This window comes from Erythrolamprus reginae, chromosome 3, assembly GCF_031021105.1.
Source record: "Erythrolamprus reginae isolate rEryReg1 chromosome 3, rEryReg1.hap1, whole genome shotgun sequence".
In the NCBI taxonomy this organism is placed as follows: Eukaryota; Metazoa; Chordata; class Lepidosauria; order Squamata; family Dipsadidae; genus Erythrolamprus; species Erythrolamprus reginae.
In genome coordinates, this window is record NC_091952.1 from 156607184 (window position 1) to 156627574 (window position 20391).

The following is a 20391-nucleotide window of genomic DNA, read 5'->3' on the forward strand; positions in this document are numbered from 1 at the left end:
TAGTTATTTAAAAAAATATTTTCAAGGAAACAATGTCTTTTCCCCACTTTCCCCCCCTTGGCTTTGATGCACCATGCAAAGAAGTGATATTTAAACTTAAACCTCAAAGAAATGTTCTGAGGAATTACAATCTAGTTTTTTTGTTATTTTAGAGGGTTAAAATTGCAATGTGCCCGTGTACTACTACATTCCATTAAAAAAGAAAAAGAAATACACTACTGATGAGCTATTCCTTGCCCTATAAAATGACCATAAGTATTAAGGTTATTTTGTAACATTATCATTCCTAAGAACTTCATCACTATAGCTCCTGGGATCTACAGTATTTAAATTGTACTTCATGCCTGTTGTTTAGGCTATTTGCAGAAAAGAATTGTTCATAAAAGATAATTTCTCCTACCTGCTTAGATAATTGTTCTTCACAAAGTTTATATAAAGTGAAGAACTTCCTTGCAAGTACAATGTTATCAATGAAGCCACAGCTAGCCAATTTGACACGGATGATGATCTGGCGATCAGGAACCATCATTGCCACTGAGCGGAAGTTGATTTTCAGGTTTTCAGGTAACTCTTGACGACCAGCATACCCAGGGTTCTGATTTAAACATAGCATTATCAACTGAATTAGACTTCAAAAATATTTTTCAGAATTTCTTTTACTGTTCTACTTCACATACAAAGCTAACAAATATATTTGTAATTGGCATTCGATATGGTCTTCTTTTGTGGGAACTCTAAAATAGCCTGCCAGGCCCAATTAAAATACAAATGATCATGCTCGGATAATCATGCTGTACTTCAGACATAGGCCTAGCCCTATTTTGTAGACCTCACCCTATGAAGAAATCGACCGTGGTTGGAAAAGTGGAAGGAAAGAGAAATAGAAGATTACCAAATGTTCTCTGAGCTGTGGCTTCTGTCTTAAAACAAAATCATTCTTGATTTATGAAGTTAGAAAAATGGCAACAATTTGAAAATCTTATTATTTTGAGAAAAACTCAGAAGCATTGTATAGAAAGAATGTCTAATACCCAACTTCGAATGGTTCAAATGTCTTCAAAAACAGATATCACTCTCTGGGCAAGATGTGGCCTGCCCGCTGTCTGTGACCGGCCCGCAGAGGTCAGTCCAACTTTTCTACATAAGAACCGGGTGTTCAAGATATAATATGTAATATATAATTAAATATATAATATATAATGCATAATATATAATGCATGATATATAATGCATGATATATAATGCATAATATATAATGCATAATATACAATATACAATATATTATTATTATTATTTATTAGATTTGTATGCCGTCCCTCTCCAAAGACAATACACAATACACAATACACAATATATAATTATAATTTATAATTATAATATAATTAACACAGTTCTACTGACAAATATACAGTATTGGGTAGAACAGAGTTAATTATATTAATCCGGCCCTCTAAAACCATCCCAATTTCTCATGTGGCCCTATGGCAAAATTAATTTCCTGCCCCTGCTCTAGATAGTGTGTCCACAGCTTGAAAACTGGATCTCATGACTTATATGATTTTAGAGCATTTTCTGGATATGCACATTGAATATGGAAAATTATATAACCCCCAAAATATAGGCAGTCCTTGAGTTACAATCACAACTGAAACTGCTTTTTATAGTTCTAATATTAATTTCATCCTTTAAATGAATAACCTTCCCAATGCATTTGCTAATCAAATCATCAAGTTGTTAAGTGCACATTGTATTGGCTAATGCAGGGAAAGACGTCCTGCCTTTGGCCACTCAAGGTCTTCCCAAATCCACTGAAATATCTCATGCTCTCCTTCCCACCCCATAGGGTTTCAATAGCTGCTTTGGCCTTCTCCTCACTTAGCTTAGATTGGCAGAGCTCGTGTCCATATGGCAAGAAAGCATCTGTCTTCTCAGATGCAGGCAAAGGCTGTTTTCTCTAGATCTTGTGTTTTTCTGTCTCCTGTGGAAAAAGCTCATCCAGCGAATGAATGAGAGGCCTGCAATGGTGCAAGATTGCATCTCCAAAGCTTGTGTTTGCAAAAATCTTTTGGTGCAAAGGACAGAAGCCTGAAGTGGCGTGACATCACAACCATGAAGGTTTCCATCCCCTTTGCAGAAGCTTTTGGCACAGGGAATGGAGGCTCCATTCTCCGCACCAAAAGTTTTTGCAAAGGAGACAGAAGTTTTGGGATTGTGATCTCGTGCCCCTGCAGGCCTCCTTCCTCTACACCAGTGGTTCTCAACCTGGGGGTTGGGACCCCTTTGGGGGTTGAATGGCCATTTCACAGGGGTCGCCTAAGACCATGGGAAAAGACAAATTTCCCATGGTGTTAGGAACTAAAGCTTCTATTCTGGCGCCATGGAACATATTTTTGCAATCAGACCAATCAGGTGTTTACAGTGGGGGTATCCCTCTGACCTTCCTGCCAATCAGCTTAAATCTCTGTTGGGAGAATTGGGGCTAGACTTATGGTTGGGGGTAACCACAACATGAGGAACTGTATTAAGGGGTCACAGAATTCAAACTTAATATTAACCGCTCCAAACTTGATTCTAAAAAATATGACTTCAGCAACCGAGTTGTCGAAGCGTGGAACTCATTACCTGACTCAGTAGTGTCAACCCCTAATCCCCAACATTTTTCCCTTAGACTATCCACGATTGACCTCTCCAGGTTCCTTAGAGGTCAGTAAGGGGTGTGCATAAGTGCACCAGTGTGCCTTCCATCCCTTGTTCAATTGTCTCTCCTTATCTCATTTATCTTTTCTTCCTTTCAAATATGTTCACCTATACTTTTATATCTTTTCTTCTATTCTTTTCTTTATTTATATTATTACATATCTATTCTCTTCAATGTGTACAGTATTATGTATTGGACAAAATAAATAAATAAATAAATAAATAAATAAATAAATAAATAAATAAATAAATAAATAAATAAATAAATAAATAAATAAATAAATAAATGCATGCATGCATGCATGCATAAATAAATAAATAAATAAATAAATAAATAAATAAATAAATAAATAAATAAATAAATAAAATAAAGGTTGAGAACCACTGCTCTACACCAAAAGCTTTTGCGAATGGGATGGAAGAGTGTGTAAGAACACAAGATCAAACAAAATCATCTTCATCTGCATCTGAGAAGATGGTCACTTTTCTGTCATTTGGCCCTGAGCTCTGCCTATCTTTGAAAGGTAAGTGAGCAAACAGTGACAGGATGGGGAACAGCCGATAGGCTAGCATAGCAGGCCCAGTGCCTGTTAGAACCACGGAGGAGGAGGAAGCAGACGGCATGTTGCAGTGTCTCTGCAGTCAGTCATAAAAGTGAACAACTGCTGTAATGCTGCAATATTTGTAACTTGGGGACTGGGTCACAAGTACATTTGGGGATGGTGTCACAACTTTGAATTGTCACTAAGTTAACTGTCATAACTTAAGGATTACCTGTATTTTAGGTCAGAGTTGGAAGTTGTAGAAAAGTCTTAACTTTGCCCCATACTTCATATGTGATATTGCTAAACCACTATATTTGGAGTACTCACCATTGTCAAAAAAAGGCCAAATTCAGGATTCATTTCTACATTATCCCCATCAGTGAAAATGAAGTTCTTCTTGCGCTCTTTCTTACAGGTCAAAACAATTGCAATTTGCTGGGCAGCAACAGATAGCACTGGTAAATCAATGCGATTAAATTCATCAAAGCAGCCCCAGGATCCAGACTGAGCAAGACCTTAAATCAGAGAAAAGGTTGATATTAAAAGGAGTCAGCCCTGCACTCATTTTGCATAATTAATTATCAAATCACAGTGTTTTGTAAAAAAATTGTTAAAGTTTAAGCAAGTTTAGAGAAGGCTAGAGCTGAATTTATGATGTTTAATATGTGCTTCAAATGTTGGTACTTCTATCAGATAAAAGGATTAAAATCAAGGTGCCTGAAAGAAGCAAATGAATTGTCATTCTGGGCAAGCTGCTGAACTAGATAACATCCCCCCCCCCTCCACTTTTTGCTATAGAGTCTTGCATTTTTTCAAAGTTTGCTTTTACCCATTCCTGTGCTTTATTACAACGCGAACCTCCTATATAAGACGATAAACTATGATTAATCTGAAATGGATGCAATTAAGCACAATAGACACACTTGATAATAAGCATATCCTACACGTCATACAGTATCTTGGAGCATTGGTTTTGAATACATGCACTTTGGAAAGAAAATATTGTGGGACATTTTGTTCCTTCCCTTCCCAACATATTCAGGCCAATCTAGAATCAACATACTCCCATTTTCATCCCTATCCAAAAGTTGACCCATGCTGTTCATCCATTATTGATTTGCTACAAAATGTCACTTTCCATAATAAAAAATGTCCTGACCTTTGAAGATTCTTCCCAGACCTCGAAAATCCATCTGGTCAGAACAATTGAAAACCACAACATATTTTCCAAGGCACCTTCCCATATCTTTCGTGGTCTCTGTTTTGCCAGTCCCTGCAGGGCCTGCTGGTGCTCCTCCCATGCTCATGCCTAATGCTTGAGCCAAAGTAATGTAACACCTACAAAGAAATAAGGAACAGGAACATGTTCATCTTATGGACATTTGAAAATCTTAAAGGTTCTGAAAGGCGAGGATAAGATATGGAGTGATTGTGCAAAAGAGAACACTATTTCACTGTATCATCTCTTACTAGATATTTGAATGCCCATTTTAGTGCGTTACAGGCTGCATTCTGTTGCCTAATATGTTCAGTATGGTTTGGTTGGCCTTTCCTAGTGTTGTTTCTTGAGAACCAATTGTGGTAGACCCTTTTTTATACTCTGTTCTATAAATCCAGCTGTCAGGGTCTCGATGGGTGCCAACAGGCTCAGACTCAATCCAGACAAGACGGAATGGCTGTGGGTACTGCCTCCCAAAGACACGTCCATCTGTCTGTCCACCACCCTAGGGGGGGAATTATTGACCCCCTCAAAGAGGGTTCACAACTTGGGCGTCCTCGATCCACAGCTAACTTTAGAACACCATCTTTCAGCTGTGGTGAGGGGGGCGTTTGCCCGGGTTCGCCTGGTGCACCAGTTGCGACTCTATTTGGACAGGGAGTCTTTGCTCACGGTCACTCATGCCCTTATCATCTCGAGGTTTGACTACTGCAATGCTCTCTACATGGGGCTACCTCTGAAGAGTGTTCGGAAACTTCAACTTATCCAAAATACAGCCGTGCGAGCAATCTTGGGCCTTCCAAGAAATGCCCACATCTCACCATCACTCCGCGGACTGCATTGGCTATCAATCAGTTTCCGGGCACAATTCAAAGTGTTGGTTATGACCTATGAAGCCCTACATGGCACAGGGCCAGATTATCTCTGAGACCTGCCGCACGAATCCCAGCGACCGGTGAGATCCCACAGAGTTGGCCTCCTTAGGGTCCCGTCGACCAAACAATGTCGGTTGGCGGGACCTAGGGGAAGAGCCTTCTCTGTGGGAGCCCCGGCCCTCTGGAATTAACTCCCCCCAGAGATTCTCACTGCCCCCTCCCTCCTTGCCTTCCAAAAGAGCTTAAAAACTCATCTTTGCCGCCAGGCTTGGGACTCTTAGATCTTCCCCTGACCACTGAATGCCTTAAATATGATTGCTGAATGTTTGGTTAATAAGTTAATTTTTTAGGTTAATCTTCTCTTTCTAATTGTTTTTAATATTGTACTACTAATTGGATTATATTACTGTTCTTTTTTTATATATGCTGTGAGCCGCCCCAAGTCCTTGGAGAGAGGCGGCATACAAATACAATTAAATAAATAAATTTAAGTTGGGGAGGTAACATTATATAATGAGATATGAATATGCTGTATGTTGCCCTCATAGGCAAATAAACAAACAAACCCTATTCCCCCTTCCATGTAAAATTCAATACTATGCCTAATCTAAATGTATTCTTGCAAAGAACCATGGAGATAGAGTAATGCTTAGAAACTATTACAAAAATTAAAAGGACAGAAGAATGTGCAAGCCCTGGGAAAGGAGTCAGAATTCGGAAGACATTCAAGCAGACTCCTTCTTGATTGACTGGGGTATAAATAGGAGCATAGGAAAACACAGCCAAACTTACAAGATCGCATATCTCAATCAATTTTAATTTTAGATTCCTTGTACAGTCTATTTCCTAATCCTGACAAGTCCAGAGTCAAATGAGACTCCTTTATCTCCCACTGAATCTTCATTACAAACTCACGAGACATTCTCCATAGCCAATATTGGAAAATGACACTGCGGAGTGTCAGTGTTATCTTTTTCAACCTATAAATATTCATACGTGCCTCACCTGTCTGTGAGAGGTGTGATGACAAGACGGTCTGTACAGCCCAGAAATTCATTTTGATATATGAAGGCCACATCTGTGATGTTCACCATCATTTTATCTGCATCGTCTTTGAAATAAAATCTGCATTGTTTCAGCCACTCAAAATCTGTAGGGCTCTTGATATGCATGCGGCACTAGAAACAAAGGATTGTGCTATCATAGTTCAATATTGGGGTTAATATTAACTGTACAGACATGCTTTCTGTTTATTACTTAGGAACATATATTTTAGAATGCAAAGTTAGGTTATCCTTGTGGTAGCCACATAATGTAATGGAAGTACATAAAACTGATAAAACAATCCCTACACATACAGTAAATACATGGTGCAAGCTCTATATCTGACCCTACCCACAAATAGCATTTGACTATTGTTCTTTCTTCTGCCTTGAAAAAAACTGAATAATCAAGTGATTAATTTGATTTATAATGCATTAAATTTGAATAATGGATATTACTTTATGATTAAGAGCAAATATAACATGACTAGATTTAGAAAAGTAATGGTGAATTAACTTAAAAATAGACATGAACCAGTATCTTCCTCTAGTCGCAGTCACTTTTCTTTGAAGGTCCATCTATGAAGTAACCATTAGCCACAAAATTGTGTCTCCTTTTCTATGGGCTCTGAGTAGATCAAAAGAAGAGGAATCTGGGCTCACTGCATAGGGAAATCCCTAAAACTATTATATACAATGGAAAATAGGATTCTATTAGTAGATGTTGTTAAGCAAGAAGGTTCTGAAGCTGAATAGACTAAGGACGCTAGCCAGATGAATACTTGGTAGGTAGATTTCCCCCCCTATTTTCCTTCCCCAAAAGTAAGGTGCATCTTATACTCCGAAAAATACGGTAATATACTCTTGAATGACAATTTTAGGACTGAATAAAATGTTCTTAGACTATTGGACAAACATTGGGCTTTTTAAAACAAAATAAGATGCTTTATAAGGAAAAAATGAGTGGAACCTTGAAGAAGATGAAGTTGCTTTTTCAAAGCACAAGACATCATGGAAAAAGGATTTGAGGAAGCTATGGAAAAAAATGGAAAATACTATACGAGGAATGATGAGTAAAGACCGAGATACCCAGGAAAAGAAGGAGCCAACAGAAGAAATGGAGAAAAAAAATGAACTGGAACAACAGCTAATAAAAGAAGAAAACAAGGAGGAGATAATAATGAAAATATCAGTGACTGATGAATTAAGCAGGGGGAGATATTTTAAGAGGGTTGAAAAGAGAATTGGAGATACTGGAAGATCACTTTAGAAAAGGAGATAGGGGTTTGGGCAGAAATTTTGGAAACTAGGCAGTAGAAGAGGGTGGAGACAGGAGAAATATTTTGAACAGTAATGAAGTAGATGTAGAAAGAGATAAAGATCCAAGAGAGGAATATGGTAGGCAAAATCAAAAAAAGCTTAGCAACTAAAGCACTGAAGTAGACAAGAGATGATGAATAGATTATTTTTCTTTTTTGTTCTTCTAATTTGCTTTTCTCTCTCTCTCTCTCTCTTCCCTTTTCTAGGTAGGTGACACGATTAGAAACTAGGTAGGATAAAAAGAAAATGTCTTTTAAATAACGGTGACATAATTAAAAATTAGAATAAGAGATAGAAAGAGAAATATTAGTATTATATTGGTTGACTGTAATAATTATGATTAACTATACTAGTCTTATTTGCATTCAAATGTATGACACTCAGGTGCTACCTTGTTCATGTACTGATACAGAAATGTAAAACAAAATAAAAAACAAAAAAGCTACTAGATTATGTCAAAGAAGCTTTGTAACATTAATAAACTTGGTAACATTTTGTCCAAAATGACTGACTGCATTGATTACATTTACAAATTATAGACATACTGTATTTTATTCAGAAGAATTCAGACTTTCATTAGCAGTTATTTAAATAAGGTTTCTTTTTACCAGATCATCAAATATGTCTCTTTGGTGCACATGGATTGTGATCAGTGTCTCATATTTGATGCGTTCCACAGAACTCAGATCTTTGGTAGTCATTTCTATCAGAATATTCAAGAGTTCTAAGAAAAATTGATTTGTTTTCTGCATCACTTTTTTGTCGTATTTTGCATTGGTCAAAGCTTCTTCTGCTTCTCGTGTCCAGATCATTTGAATACCCAGCAAGCCAACCTTAAAAAATAATTTACATTAATTTTTAGAGAGTTCATTATTAAGCTTCCCAAATCCTTTTTATTCAGCCAACCATAACTGATCACTACACTTTTAAAAATTAAAATTTTGTATACACCAGTGAAAACTGAAACTAGATCTAATAATCTTCTCCCATCTCAAACTCCTAATCTACCCATTTATGTATCAGAAGAGAGAAGAGAAGGATCTGTATCTCCAATATTTACACAAGTCTTAATTGATATAATCAAAGGAATTGTGGAGTGTAAAATGATGCAGGGTTTTACAGCAATGCTACATCATAAGAACAGCTCATAGAACACTTTAGGCTGCACTTGGAATCAAATTAGTATTTCCTCAGAAGTAGAGGTAGGCAACAAAGAGCAAAGCAAATGAACTATCTCAGGGAAAACACACACCATCCTCTTTCCTCCTACAAATTTAGAAGTACCCAAAATCTGCTCTCGTTTCATTCCAAATTCTGAAAAGAAATGAGAGCAGTTGCTATAAGTCATGTTGAAGGGAACAGGTACAGGGTGCAGAAGACCCTCCTTACCAAATGCTCTCCTTCTCAAGCTATCCTGCACTTCAAGGATTGTCCTTCTCTCTACCATGCTTTCAGTCTCCCTCTTCAACAATAAAAGATATTGTATTGTATTTATTAGATTTGTAGGCCGCCCCTCTCCGCAGACTCGGGGCGGCTCACAACAGTGACAAAAACAATATATATTGACAAATCTATTAATTAAAATCTAAGATAACAATTACACATTTAAAAAAATCTAAAAGCAAGGAACCCCAATATAAAAAACATATACAGTCATATCATGCACTAGAACTACATAGGCAGGGGGAGATGTCTCAGTTCCCCCCTGCTTGATGACAGAGGTGGGTTTTAAGGAGTTTACAAAAGGCAAGTAAGGTAGGGGCAATTCTAATCTCCAGGGGGAGTTGGTTCCAGAGGCTCGGGGCCGCCACAGAGAAGGCTCTTCCCCTGGGCCCCACCAAACGACATTGTTTTGTTGACGGGACCCGGAGAAGGCCCACTCTGTGGGACCTAACCGATCGCTGGGATTCGTGTGGCAGAAGGCGATCTCATAGATACCCTGGTCCGGTGCCATGAAGGACTTTATAGGTGATAACCAACACTTTGAATTGTGACCAGAAACTGATCGGCAACCAATGCAGACTGCGGAATGTTGGTGTTACATGGGCATTTTGGGGAAAGCCCATGATTGCTCTCACAGCTGCATTCTGCACGATCTGAATTTTCCGAACCCTTTTCAAAGGTAGCCCCATGTAGAGAGCATTGCAGTAGTCGAGCCTCGAGGTGATGCTTTCACCCTGGGGTGGATTCTGGATCCTTTTGCTGCAGATTTGCTCAGGGTTGTGCTTCACATATGTGCGTGCTTTGTGCATGCATACATGACCACAGCAAATAAAAAGGATAGCTTTTGTGCACACAAGATGGGGGTGCCCACAGACCGGCACTGAACCAGCTCATCAATGTCGTCATCACTGTCATCACCAGTTTACTAATGGTCCTAAAGAACCTGTTAGCACCTCTGCTTTCATCATATGTCATCATATGGAAGAAGCAGAACTACTGTATCTCTGATTAGTTTCCCCGATCTTAATTTCAGTTTTTATTTATTTTTCTTTGATTTTTTTTAAAGACTGACATTATTAAAAGCAATCTATAGACACCATGTGGTGAAAGGCTTATACATTATTTAACACAGGCATCTTTTAGATACATTGGAAAATGTATCCCCAAAAGTCCATCCTACATTTTTCAAGACAGGGAACTAATACTATTTCATAAGAACTCCAAACCCAAGTTAAGAGCTAAAGATGAACCACATTAGCAAATTATTATCTATCCATTCTGAAGCTCTACTAAATTTAATAAGATTTCCTAAATACCAACTGTAGTAGTTATTAGAAATAATTCATAGTAAAGGTATTTCTGTTTGTATTGATCACAACCCTGGAGATGTAGATCACACCCTCCCTACTGAGAAGAAGGAAAGAGATAAATTTACCTGGGCAGGGAAGGTATTAAGAAACTCAATTAATTGGAAATCTGCTTCTTGAATATTTGCAGCTGCTTGTCGAATCACAAGGTGCAAAGAAGATTGGGATGCCTTTAAAAGTAAATTGAGCCAAACTTCTACATTGCCTTCTGCCATAACAGACTTTTCTAGTTCAATTGTCTCACCTTCCCGAGAAGAAATGGAAAGGATCTGATCATATACCTGTGAATCATACATACTTCATGAACATTTTATAGTAACAATAAATATGTTATGAGGACTACCAATATTTTTAAGGTGCTCTTTGTTGGAACTAATAGCAACTTTCCCTGTTGTTTACTTAATATTTAAAAAAACTAATTCTATAAAATATACAGAATACATACAATTCTATCACAGATCTCCCATGGACCTTGCAGCAAATCCTATACCAAGCCAGATATTTAATACCTCAAGTCATGTATTAATCTGACTGGCATTCACTCATCAAAGAGACAGATAAATATATTTTCAGGATCTAAGAACATTTTAGCTGACAATACTACAAATTAAATGTGCAATCTCATGCATTACTAGGCAATGGCTTCTCTGAAATGGGATAATAATACTGTGGTTTTTTACATTTTTAATTTAATATTAAATTAATAATGTAAAAAACAGAGTATTATTATCCCATCTGCAGAGGAAGCATTGCCTAGTAATGCATGAGATTGCACATTTAATTTGTAGTATTGTAGCATTTATTTTGTCAATCTTGTATTAGATAATACACATAAGTATACACATAATTTTAATACATGAAATGTAGGCAAACTGATGCACTTATGCATGCCCCTTACAGACCTCTAAGGAATGGGGTGAGGTCAATAGTAGACAGCCTAAGCTTAAAATTTTGCAGATTTGGAGATGAAACCACATAATCAAGTAGTTTATTCCAGGCATTGACCACTCTGCAGCTGAAGTCGTATTTTCTGCAATCAAGTTTGAAGTGGTTCACTTTAAGTTTGTATCTATTGTGTTCTCATGTATTGTTGTGGTTGAAGCTGAAGTAGTTACTGACAGGTAGGACATTGTAGTAGATAATTATATGAACTATGCTTAGGTCATTCCAAAAGTGGCGTAGTTCTATTCTATTCATTGTATGAATCTAGTAAAAAAAAATAGCTAACAGATAGCAAAAAAAAAAGAGGGGGGGGCAACAGGGAATGGATGAAACCAAGCAAATCAGGATATAATTCTCATCAGTTCCAATCAGCCTGTGTAATATTCTATAAATTGGGGCAATTCAGCCATGAACATATGGGATTGCCTACCTCTGGGTAACAACCTAAAAATAGAGGTGTGATGAATATGTTATCAATTATGTGAATAATTTCACTGGTTACTGAGAAGTCTTTGTGTTCTTGGGTACTTGGGAGGTTACACCAGAATTCAAGAGAGCTTGGCAGATCTCCAGCAATGATTATGCCCTTAGTAGTTAATCAAAAGCATAAAATATTACAATCCTACAAACCTTATCGTGGAATTTTACAGTTTTGATATTGTCAAAAACATTTAGCAAGTGAGCCTGTATAGTGTGAGAGTCTGAAGCTTGGCCTAGGATCTCCAGGAGAGCAGGGTCTGACACAAAGAAGAAGCGAGGAAACAAGAGCCTCTTTTTCTCCAGGTAACTGAAACCAAACGAAACCAAGAAGAACACGGTCACATGTGAAAAATTTAAAAACTATATTTGTCATTATCTTTCAATGACCAGATCTCCTCAGCTCCTCTCTACATAAAACACCATTAATGATAGAATCAGACTCTCATCTCGCAGCTGATATTTTAAATGATTTGATCATGTCACTGGCTGCCATGCATTAATTCATATATTGCATGAACTAATGAAGCTCACTTCATTCAGACATATTTACACAAAAATGTTAAGCAGTCCAAAAATATGCAGAGCAATGGCTTGAATAAGTAGAAAGTAGGATGAAGTAGTGATTAATTGCCTTGTCTTAACTGTATCCAGTCCAGCAATCACATGACTGTATCCAGTCCAGCAAGGAACAGACAGATTTTTTTTGGGGGGGGGGAGGGGGGGGAGGGAATCAGAGATTAACATTATGTGCAGATATTGAAAAACCTATCCCTCCCCATTCCCGTATTAGCATAGACATAAGTAGATTGTGTGCTTCCCAGTATTTATAAATGTCGGGAACTCTGATAAATTTAAACTAAAGTAATCTTAATTAAATTCACATGGGCTAGTATGAGTCCCATCCTTCATGCTAAATTAAAAACAAAACACAAAAATAGGATACAAAAGATTTTTATCTTCCAGCATTCTCTTAATGTCTTATATGTCTTATATGTCTTCAACATATTCTTTCTACCTGAACCAATTAATACAGAGCTGGGAGCAGTGAAGGCAAGATAGCATGAGTCAACTATCTTGAATTTCTTTTTCTCAACCATAAATCATATATAGATTAAATCTTAAATCAAGCCTATCCATGCTGTGAATTAATAATGCCATACAAAGCAGGATTATGTGTAGCCCAGAAGGCTTATATACATCATGTTGCATTATCCTAAGACGTAATTGTCAAACACAGTATGTGGTTTTATTCCTTTTAACCCCAACCTTTAAAAAAACATTTTATTGGCTGATTACATATTTACTCCTTCAAATATATGTTTTCAAAGATGAATTAACAAAATATTCATAATAGAAGTTATTGTTCCTATTAATTAATACATTAGGTTAAAATTCTTTTAATGGGTAAAAGCAGTGGTGAATCTGTTGATTTTATTTTTAAATTAAAAATAATTTCAAAGTAATTAAATAGTCCTCATAATTCAAAGGAATTAAATGGCTATCTTAACAGTGTTAGTGAAGTTTTTAAATAAGCAGAACTTACCCTGTGAGAGACTTTTGACACATTTCCAGCTGTTCCAATAAATGAGGCAATAACTGTCCCATGGTTTCATCCCCAACACAGCATTGGACAACATTTGGTATTTCATGGGCTCGGGTCATTATCTTTACCCATGATTTGTCAATATTAGAGAAACGCTTGGCTTCCTGTTTAGAGTACAAATAAGAATGGACATCATTCTGGGATATCATCAGTCCCTATACACATTTTGTTGATGTAAAGATTTATTTATTTATTTATTTATTTATTATTTATTTATTATTTAGATTTGTATGCCGCCCCTCTCCGCAGACTCAGATAGATTAATAGATTTCTTTCAGCAATCTTTCTCTTCTTGTGGTCTTCTGGATACATTAAGCTAACTTTCAGAAACCAGTTCTGATGTCTGTTGACTTATTAATCTAATTGTCTTATTATAAGATGGGGCTCTCTGGCCCTCAAAACCAGTCCTCTCCAACCTTTCTGGCTCCGTGAATCAGCATCAGCAGCAGAGGGGAGGGGATGGCTTCACATATGCACATTTACCACCTTGCAGAAAAGGAGCAGCTTCCCACACTCACCCATTGCTTCTGCAGCCCAGTTGTCAATGGACCATGGACCAGTAATGGTCTGCAAACCAGGGTTGGGGATCCCTGCTTTAAACTATAGCTTCCAACAGTGTAAGAATGGTCGTCACACTTTGAGCTATTGAAAGATGTAGTTCAACAGTATCCAGAGGTCAGAGCTGCATAAGTTACCTTTAATACATCTGCAGCTTCGTCTGCAGAACAAAAGAAGGATTCTTACCTTAGGAAGTTGTTTGGCAATATCTCCACCAACAAATACAGCTTCTAAGTATATCCACAAATTCTGCACCATCATCCAGTTCTCAATAATATCAGTTGTGTTAGAAAGATAGTGCACCCATTTTTGTATCTGAGCCTTGAATGGTGAGTTATATCTGCAATAATTGCATATATTCAAAAATGAGCAAATCTCTAATTTTTTTTAAAAAAAGAGAGATCTACATACTTACTACATATTACCTATTGCTCATTAGGGAACCCAGAACCATCAAGCTGTCCTCCATACTTGCAATAACTTCAGAAGTGCTGTCTCCCCTCAAGAGAAGTTCTCCACGGGTTTTAAAGTTAGCAAAGGTACACGTTTTATTATCCCATTCAGCAATCACTTGTTTTAGCTTCTGTTCAATGTCTCGCTCTTTCATTGCGCTGATGCAGATGTCCTACCCAAACCAATCAGTAGGTTAGTATGAAAAACTAAATCCAGAATATTGGGTTTATCCCACACCAAAGTTAAATGAATTGCTTCAATACATATTGTAGGTACAAAAAAAGTTTAATAAAATGTGAATGATTATTTACCCACTTGCTACAACCCAAAGTAATTTTCTATCCATGTACATAATATGTACTGTATTTCCCCAAAATAAATCCTGTCTTATATTTTTTTGAACCCTGAAATAAGTGCTTGCCCTTATTTTTAGGGAGGTCTTATTATTTTGGGGTGTATGGAACAAGACAGAGCTCCTCTTGCTGTCTTACCTTATTTCCAGCTCTATCTCCCTAACCAGAGGAAACTGCAGGGAACAGCTGCACATACGTTTAAGTATTTTCGGGAAGGGCTTATTTTGGGGGAAGACTTATTTTGGGGGGAGGACTTACTTTGGGGAAAGGCTTTATTTTCAGAGGAGGGCTTATTTTCAGGTGATGTGTTATTTTTGGGGAAACACAGTAGCTTCCTAAGGATGGCCATCAACCAATCAGCTAATTTTTTCAGTAACAGTAAATTCACAATCTAAATTTAGGACAATTGCAGACTAGTCCCAGAAAATAGTCTTAAGATTTCCTGATGAGTCACGATGCTGAAATTTATTTTAGTTTCACACTTGACCCAAATACCCTTGCACTGCATGGAAATCCCATATGTATTCCTGGAGCAAAAGCAGCACCAAGGCAGCAACTGCAAAATATTACTGTTGAGAGTTCTGCAATCATAAAATATATCAATGACCAACTGAACTAGTTTTGCAGCTGGAGGACTGGGAAGTCCCTCTCAATTAAATGTACCAGTGTATCTGCAGCTGTCAGCCCCAAGTCCTCCACTATGCCAAAGCAGTAGGTTACTATGGCAAGATTAGATTTTTATCCTGAGTCAAGGCAATGATTTTGATTTTTCAGACTTGTAGTGATCAAGATAGATTCAGCTATTTGTTAGAGCAAGAAGCAACATCTGTCAAACCTGTTAACATTTAAATAGGGCTGGGCTGGGATAGTACAAGTAGTCCTTGGCTTACAACAGTTTGTTTAGTGATTGTTCGAAGTTACAGCAGCACTGAAAAAGTGACTTCTGGCCATTTTTCACACTTGCTACCATTGCAGCATCCCCGTGGTCACGTGATCAATATTCAAAAACCTGACAACTGGTTCACATTTAGTAATAAGTTACAGTGTCCTGGGGTCATGTGTTCATCTTTTGCAATCTTCTGACAGGCAAAGTCAGTGGGGAAACCAGATTCAGTTAACAACTGCATTACTAAATTACCAGCTGCAGTGATTCACTTAACAACTGTGGCAAGGAAAAAATATCGTAAAATGCAGTGAAACTCACTTAATAAATTCCTCACTTATCAAGAGAAATTTTGGGCTCAATTGTAGACATAAGTTGAGGACTACCTGTAGTAGAATGAAACATTACTAGGGCTTATAGGAAAGAGATGGCAATGGCAAACAACATCCATATGGCTGGCATACTATGACATCACCAGGGTTGAGTTTGACTCGGAGACTCTACTCAAATAAAAAAGCAATGTCTCAAATAGGAAATAACAGATTTGCTTTCTTCAGGTTGTTGTTGTTCTTATACAAGGAATAAGAAACCTACTTTGGAAGTACAATAGTTAGATCATTCATTTCAATATCAAAGATCAGGTCCTACTACCTCTATCTCTTCTTTATATTTCAGCAAGGGTGCTTCCATAATATTTCTCATTTTGAAAGTTTCATTTTCAACATCAAAATTGTGGGCAGTGAGATCAGTGAGGCGTTTCCAGTGACGTGCCATCATGGCTTTATTGGACATCAATTCAAGCAAAGGACAGCATTCACTGAAGTCATCTATAGTTTTCTTAAGATCCAGAAAGGCCTGCCATTCTTTCAATGCTCGCGGTAGCTTACGACACCTGCAAGTACACATACAGTGGGCACAATTATTTTAATTGTAAAATTCCACTAGAGAAATATTTGAAAGCAACTACAATCTTAAGGATCTATATACTACTAAAACTTTCCTCTTTATCTGTATGTAAACTTTAACTGGGTGAAATGGTGTATTGTAGGGCAATAATTTTGAATCTCAAATGGGCTAACTTGCAGAATGTGTCCAAAATCCAGAATCTGTGACTCCTGTGAAATTTTATAAAACATTTTATGATAAAATGCCAAATGCCATCAAACTTTTCCTGATGTTTGACTGTGCTATACTGTTTAACACTGACTATTTTCAAGGCAGATGCATCTCTGAATATCTCCCTGAACTTTTAAGAACTTTTCCAGTGAAGGATGTCCATTAGAGGTTCTGTCACTGTTGAAGGTATTGAGAAATCTGGTAATGAAATGTCTCTGAAACGATGACACAACAGGTGACACATTGTCTAGTACTCATTAAAAGTCAAAATTCAAAGCAATTTTCTTCTGAGGTAAGTGTACACAGAATTGTAAGGGTCGTGACATAGTGGCATTTATTAGAGATACAGTACAGACAAATTAATCAGAAGAAATAAATTGAAATCAATTAACATTTCACCAAGCACCAACAAGTAACTAACAGGTCAATTTTCTTTCTATTTATGTTTCACAAGTCTGCTTTAAGCAGTATATTGTTAGTATCAACTTGAAAGAAACCAATTGTTCCCTCCATCTACCCTCAGTAATAGATCACAATAGCTGAGTTGAATAGAGACATGCAATTCTTATGTTTTTTCACCTGTTCTGAAACTCAAGAAGCTCATTATTAATCTTCTCAATGTTCATATCTGACCAGAGAATATCATGGTAGCCATTCACTGTATCAATGACATTGTTGTACAGGCTGTAAAGCTTCTGCAACAAGTTCAGCTGCTTCTTTATCTCAAGGAGTTGTGAGTACTGAGTGACAGGCAAACCAAAAAGCTCTTCACCTCCTGTGTAAGTAATGTATTTCCGGAAAAGATTGTCAAATCGGTTCTAGAGAGTAGAAAAAAAGTTTGAGAATACTTAGCAATATTCAAAATAAATACATAAATAACTACATTGAGTGGGTTTAATTTTTCCTAAAGCAGAAAACCCAGTAACAAAAGAAAATTAAGAACTTGAGAGTTAACAGCCAAATTAAAAAAAAACCCAGCCAAATATAGAATAACTTGTTTGTTAAGTTTTCCATTCTCAATTGTACAGCTTCTGAATTCTCACTTCTAGATAACAATTATTAAGAAACAAAAGAAACAATATAGTTACCAAGAATCTTGATATCCCCTATCTAAAAACTGGCACTCATAAACACATTACAATAATGATATATTAAACTAGATTATTGCTGCCTGCAGATGATGATTGGTGAAAACTGTCTCTGCAAATTCCATTTTTGGATCTTATCTTGATTCTCATTACCACATTGGGAAACATGCAACACGATACAATACAGTTACATACATTTAAAATATGCACCTGCACGTGCATACAATTCAGTCTCCTTGAAAATCTCCCTAATCTTCTGGACATAAATATGAGGTTTCTATTCCCAGCACATCCATGGAAGGAGAATACTAACATCAGTAAAGTCTGTCAGGGATTCTTTTAAACTCAAAAATAAAAATCCAATTTATATATTTGAAGATACACAAACAAACTCATGATCTTGCCTCCCTTTTAGGAATAGAACTGCCCCAAATACTTGGGACAAAGCAGGCACTACTTTGTTTTTACAAATTTCTCTGGAGTAACTACCGTGTTTCCCCGAAAATAAGACACTGTCTTATATTAATTTTTGCTCCAAAAGTTGTGCTACATCTTATTTTTGGGGGGTGCCTTATATTTCTCAAATAAGACAAATTCACAGGCAGAAAAGCTGACACACCCAAAGAAAGTGTACCGTACGGTACACTGATTACAGTACGGTACCTGTCAGTATGGCACACACACACACGAACGACGGCACTTATATGGTACAACAGTATACTTCCGCTATTGCAGCTTCCGACCACCAGAGGAACTACAGTCTACGCACTGTAGTGGAGACTGTAATGGCGGTGAGACAGCAGCAGACTGTGTCTGCTGTACTGGACGGTACAAAGCGATGGAAGGGGCCAGCAGGGGACGCCACATTATTACAATACCGCTATGAACAGCTTTGAATGGTACCATATATTTTTCCACCATACCGTATGTAAACTTGACTACGCCTTATTTTCAGGGGGTGCCTTATATTAGCAAATTCTGCAAAACCTCTGACATGCCTTACTTTCGGGGTACGTCTTATTTTCGGGGAAACAGGGTAGGAAAGGTCAGTCTGCAAAATACTGCAAAAATGAAGCAGCCTCTGGGAAATTGCACTCCCCCACCCCCAAGTTTTAGAAGTGTGCAGAGCATTTTTACTTTTCCAGCACCAGGCTAGAAATCAGATTGTGAATTCTAGTCCTGCCTTAGACATGAAAGCTGGCTCAATGATTTGGGCCGGTTACTCTTTCTAGGATAATCATTGTGTTGTACCTCATGATTCTTGGCAAATGTATATTTTCTTTTATGCACACTGAGAGCATATGCACAAATGACAAATTCCTTGTGTGTCCAATCATACTTGGCCAATAAAGAATTCTATTCTATTCTATTCTCACCCCAACTTGTAGGATTGCTTTGGGGAGTGGGGAAATAAGATGGATATATTACATTAGGTATTTTTAGGAAAGAGAGTCGGAGGGAGGGAGGGAAGGGAAGGGAGGGAAGGGAAGGGAGGGAAGGGAAGGGAGGGAAGGGAAGGGAGGGAGGGGGAGAGAGAGAAAATAAGAGACACAAAGTCTGAAATTAATTTTCTAAACTCCAATTACCCTCACTTCTTAATGCAGCAGAGGGGGGGGGGGCAAAGATAGATGTCAACACTGAAATCTGCCCTGCAAATTGAGCATTCGAAAGGGATCAAATGTTCAATGAACTAACAATTTATTTTATTAATATTAGTGATGCAGCCACCATCTAATTCAATTATTCACAGAAATTAAAAGCAGCAGCTATAAAAATCAAGCCCTTTCACTCCTGGTTGTTCCTCCAGCCTTGTTCCAGCTGGGTCATTTTTACCAAGAACAAAAGAAAAAGAAATTGGTCTCAGGTTAGGTGAACCAAATTACAAAATGCCAGGGCCAATACAGACATTTGCAGAGAACAAGCACTTGTAGCATGTGTGTGTTATCTTCAGCACAAATACTTTGGTCACTATAGAAACAGAAGACAGAATTGGTAATAGGGTCTCCTTGACTATTGCGGAACTCATTTTGCGATATAATTTTCTCTTGCTGGGTCAGGTACAAATTTAGTGACACATCAGGGTGATGCTATCTTCCAGTTTTTCTTTAAGCATTAGATATTTATATCAGTCTTTTCCAATCTGATTTCAGATTGGAAAGTAAAGTCCAGTGCAAGATTGTTGTGCTGGGAAGATACTTAACATTAATAAGCAAAACAGGAGGGGAAATACCTGGAAAATTATAAGCCTGTCACTAGCTTCTTGAGGTTCAAGTCCATCTACCATGGGACCATTCTGAAAGAGGAACAGATTGAAATATTAATTAAAAATCCACTTAAAAGCCTTTCAAGAGTATATGCTACTTTTGATTTTAGAGTGTCCATTGTCTCATCTCCAAAATGATTACC

At 37.4% G+C, this 20391-nt stretch overlaps 1 protein-coding gene across 3 annotated transcripts in view; it reads right to left on the reverse strand.

Moving 5' to 3' along the window:
* The window catches only part of DNAH5 (dynein axonemal heavy chain 5), a 189312-nt gene that overhangs the window by 107353 nt on the left and 61568 nt on the right, over window positions 1–20391 (reverse strand). For all 3 annotated transcript variants that reach the window (XM_070747103.1, XM_070747104.1, XM_070747106.1), the window contains 13 exons: window positions 20216–20278; window positions 17477–17715; window positions 16433–16673; window positions 14518–14717; window positions 14279–14432; window positions 13475–13638; window positions 12082–12238; window positions 10578–10790; window positions 8308–8532; window positions 6342–6514; window positions 4402–4580; window positions 3570–3757; window positions 401–595 (listed from right to left, as the gene is read on the reverse strand). In XM_070747103.1, the coding sequence (XP_070603204.1) occupies window positions 401–595; window positions 3570–3757; window positions 4402–4580; window positions 6342–6514; window positions 8308–8532; window positions 10578–10790; window positions 12082–12238; window positions 13475–13638; window positions 14279–14432; window positions 14518–14717; window positions 16433–16673; window positions 17477–17715; window positions 20216–20278 (2391 nt within the window). The remainder of the gene's footprint in view (window positions 1–400; window positions 596–3569; window positions 3758–4401; window positions 4581–6341; window positions 6515–8307; window positions 8533–10577; window positions 10791–12081; window positions 12239–13474; window positions 13639–14278; window positions 14433–14517; window positions 14718–16432; window positions 16674–17476; window positions 17716–20215; window positions 20279–20391) is intronic.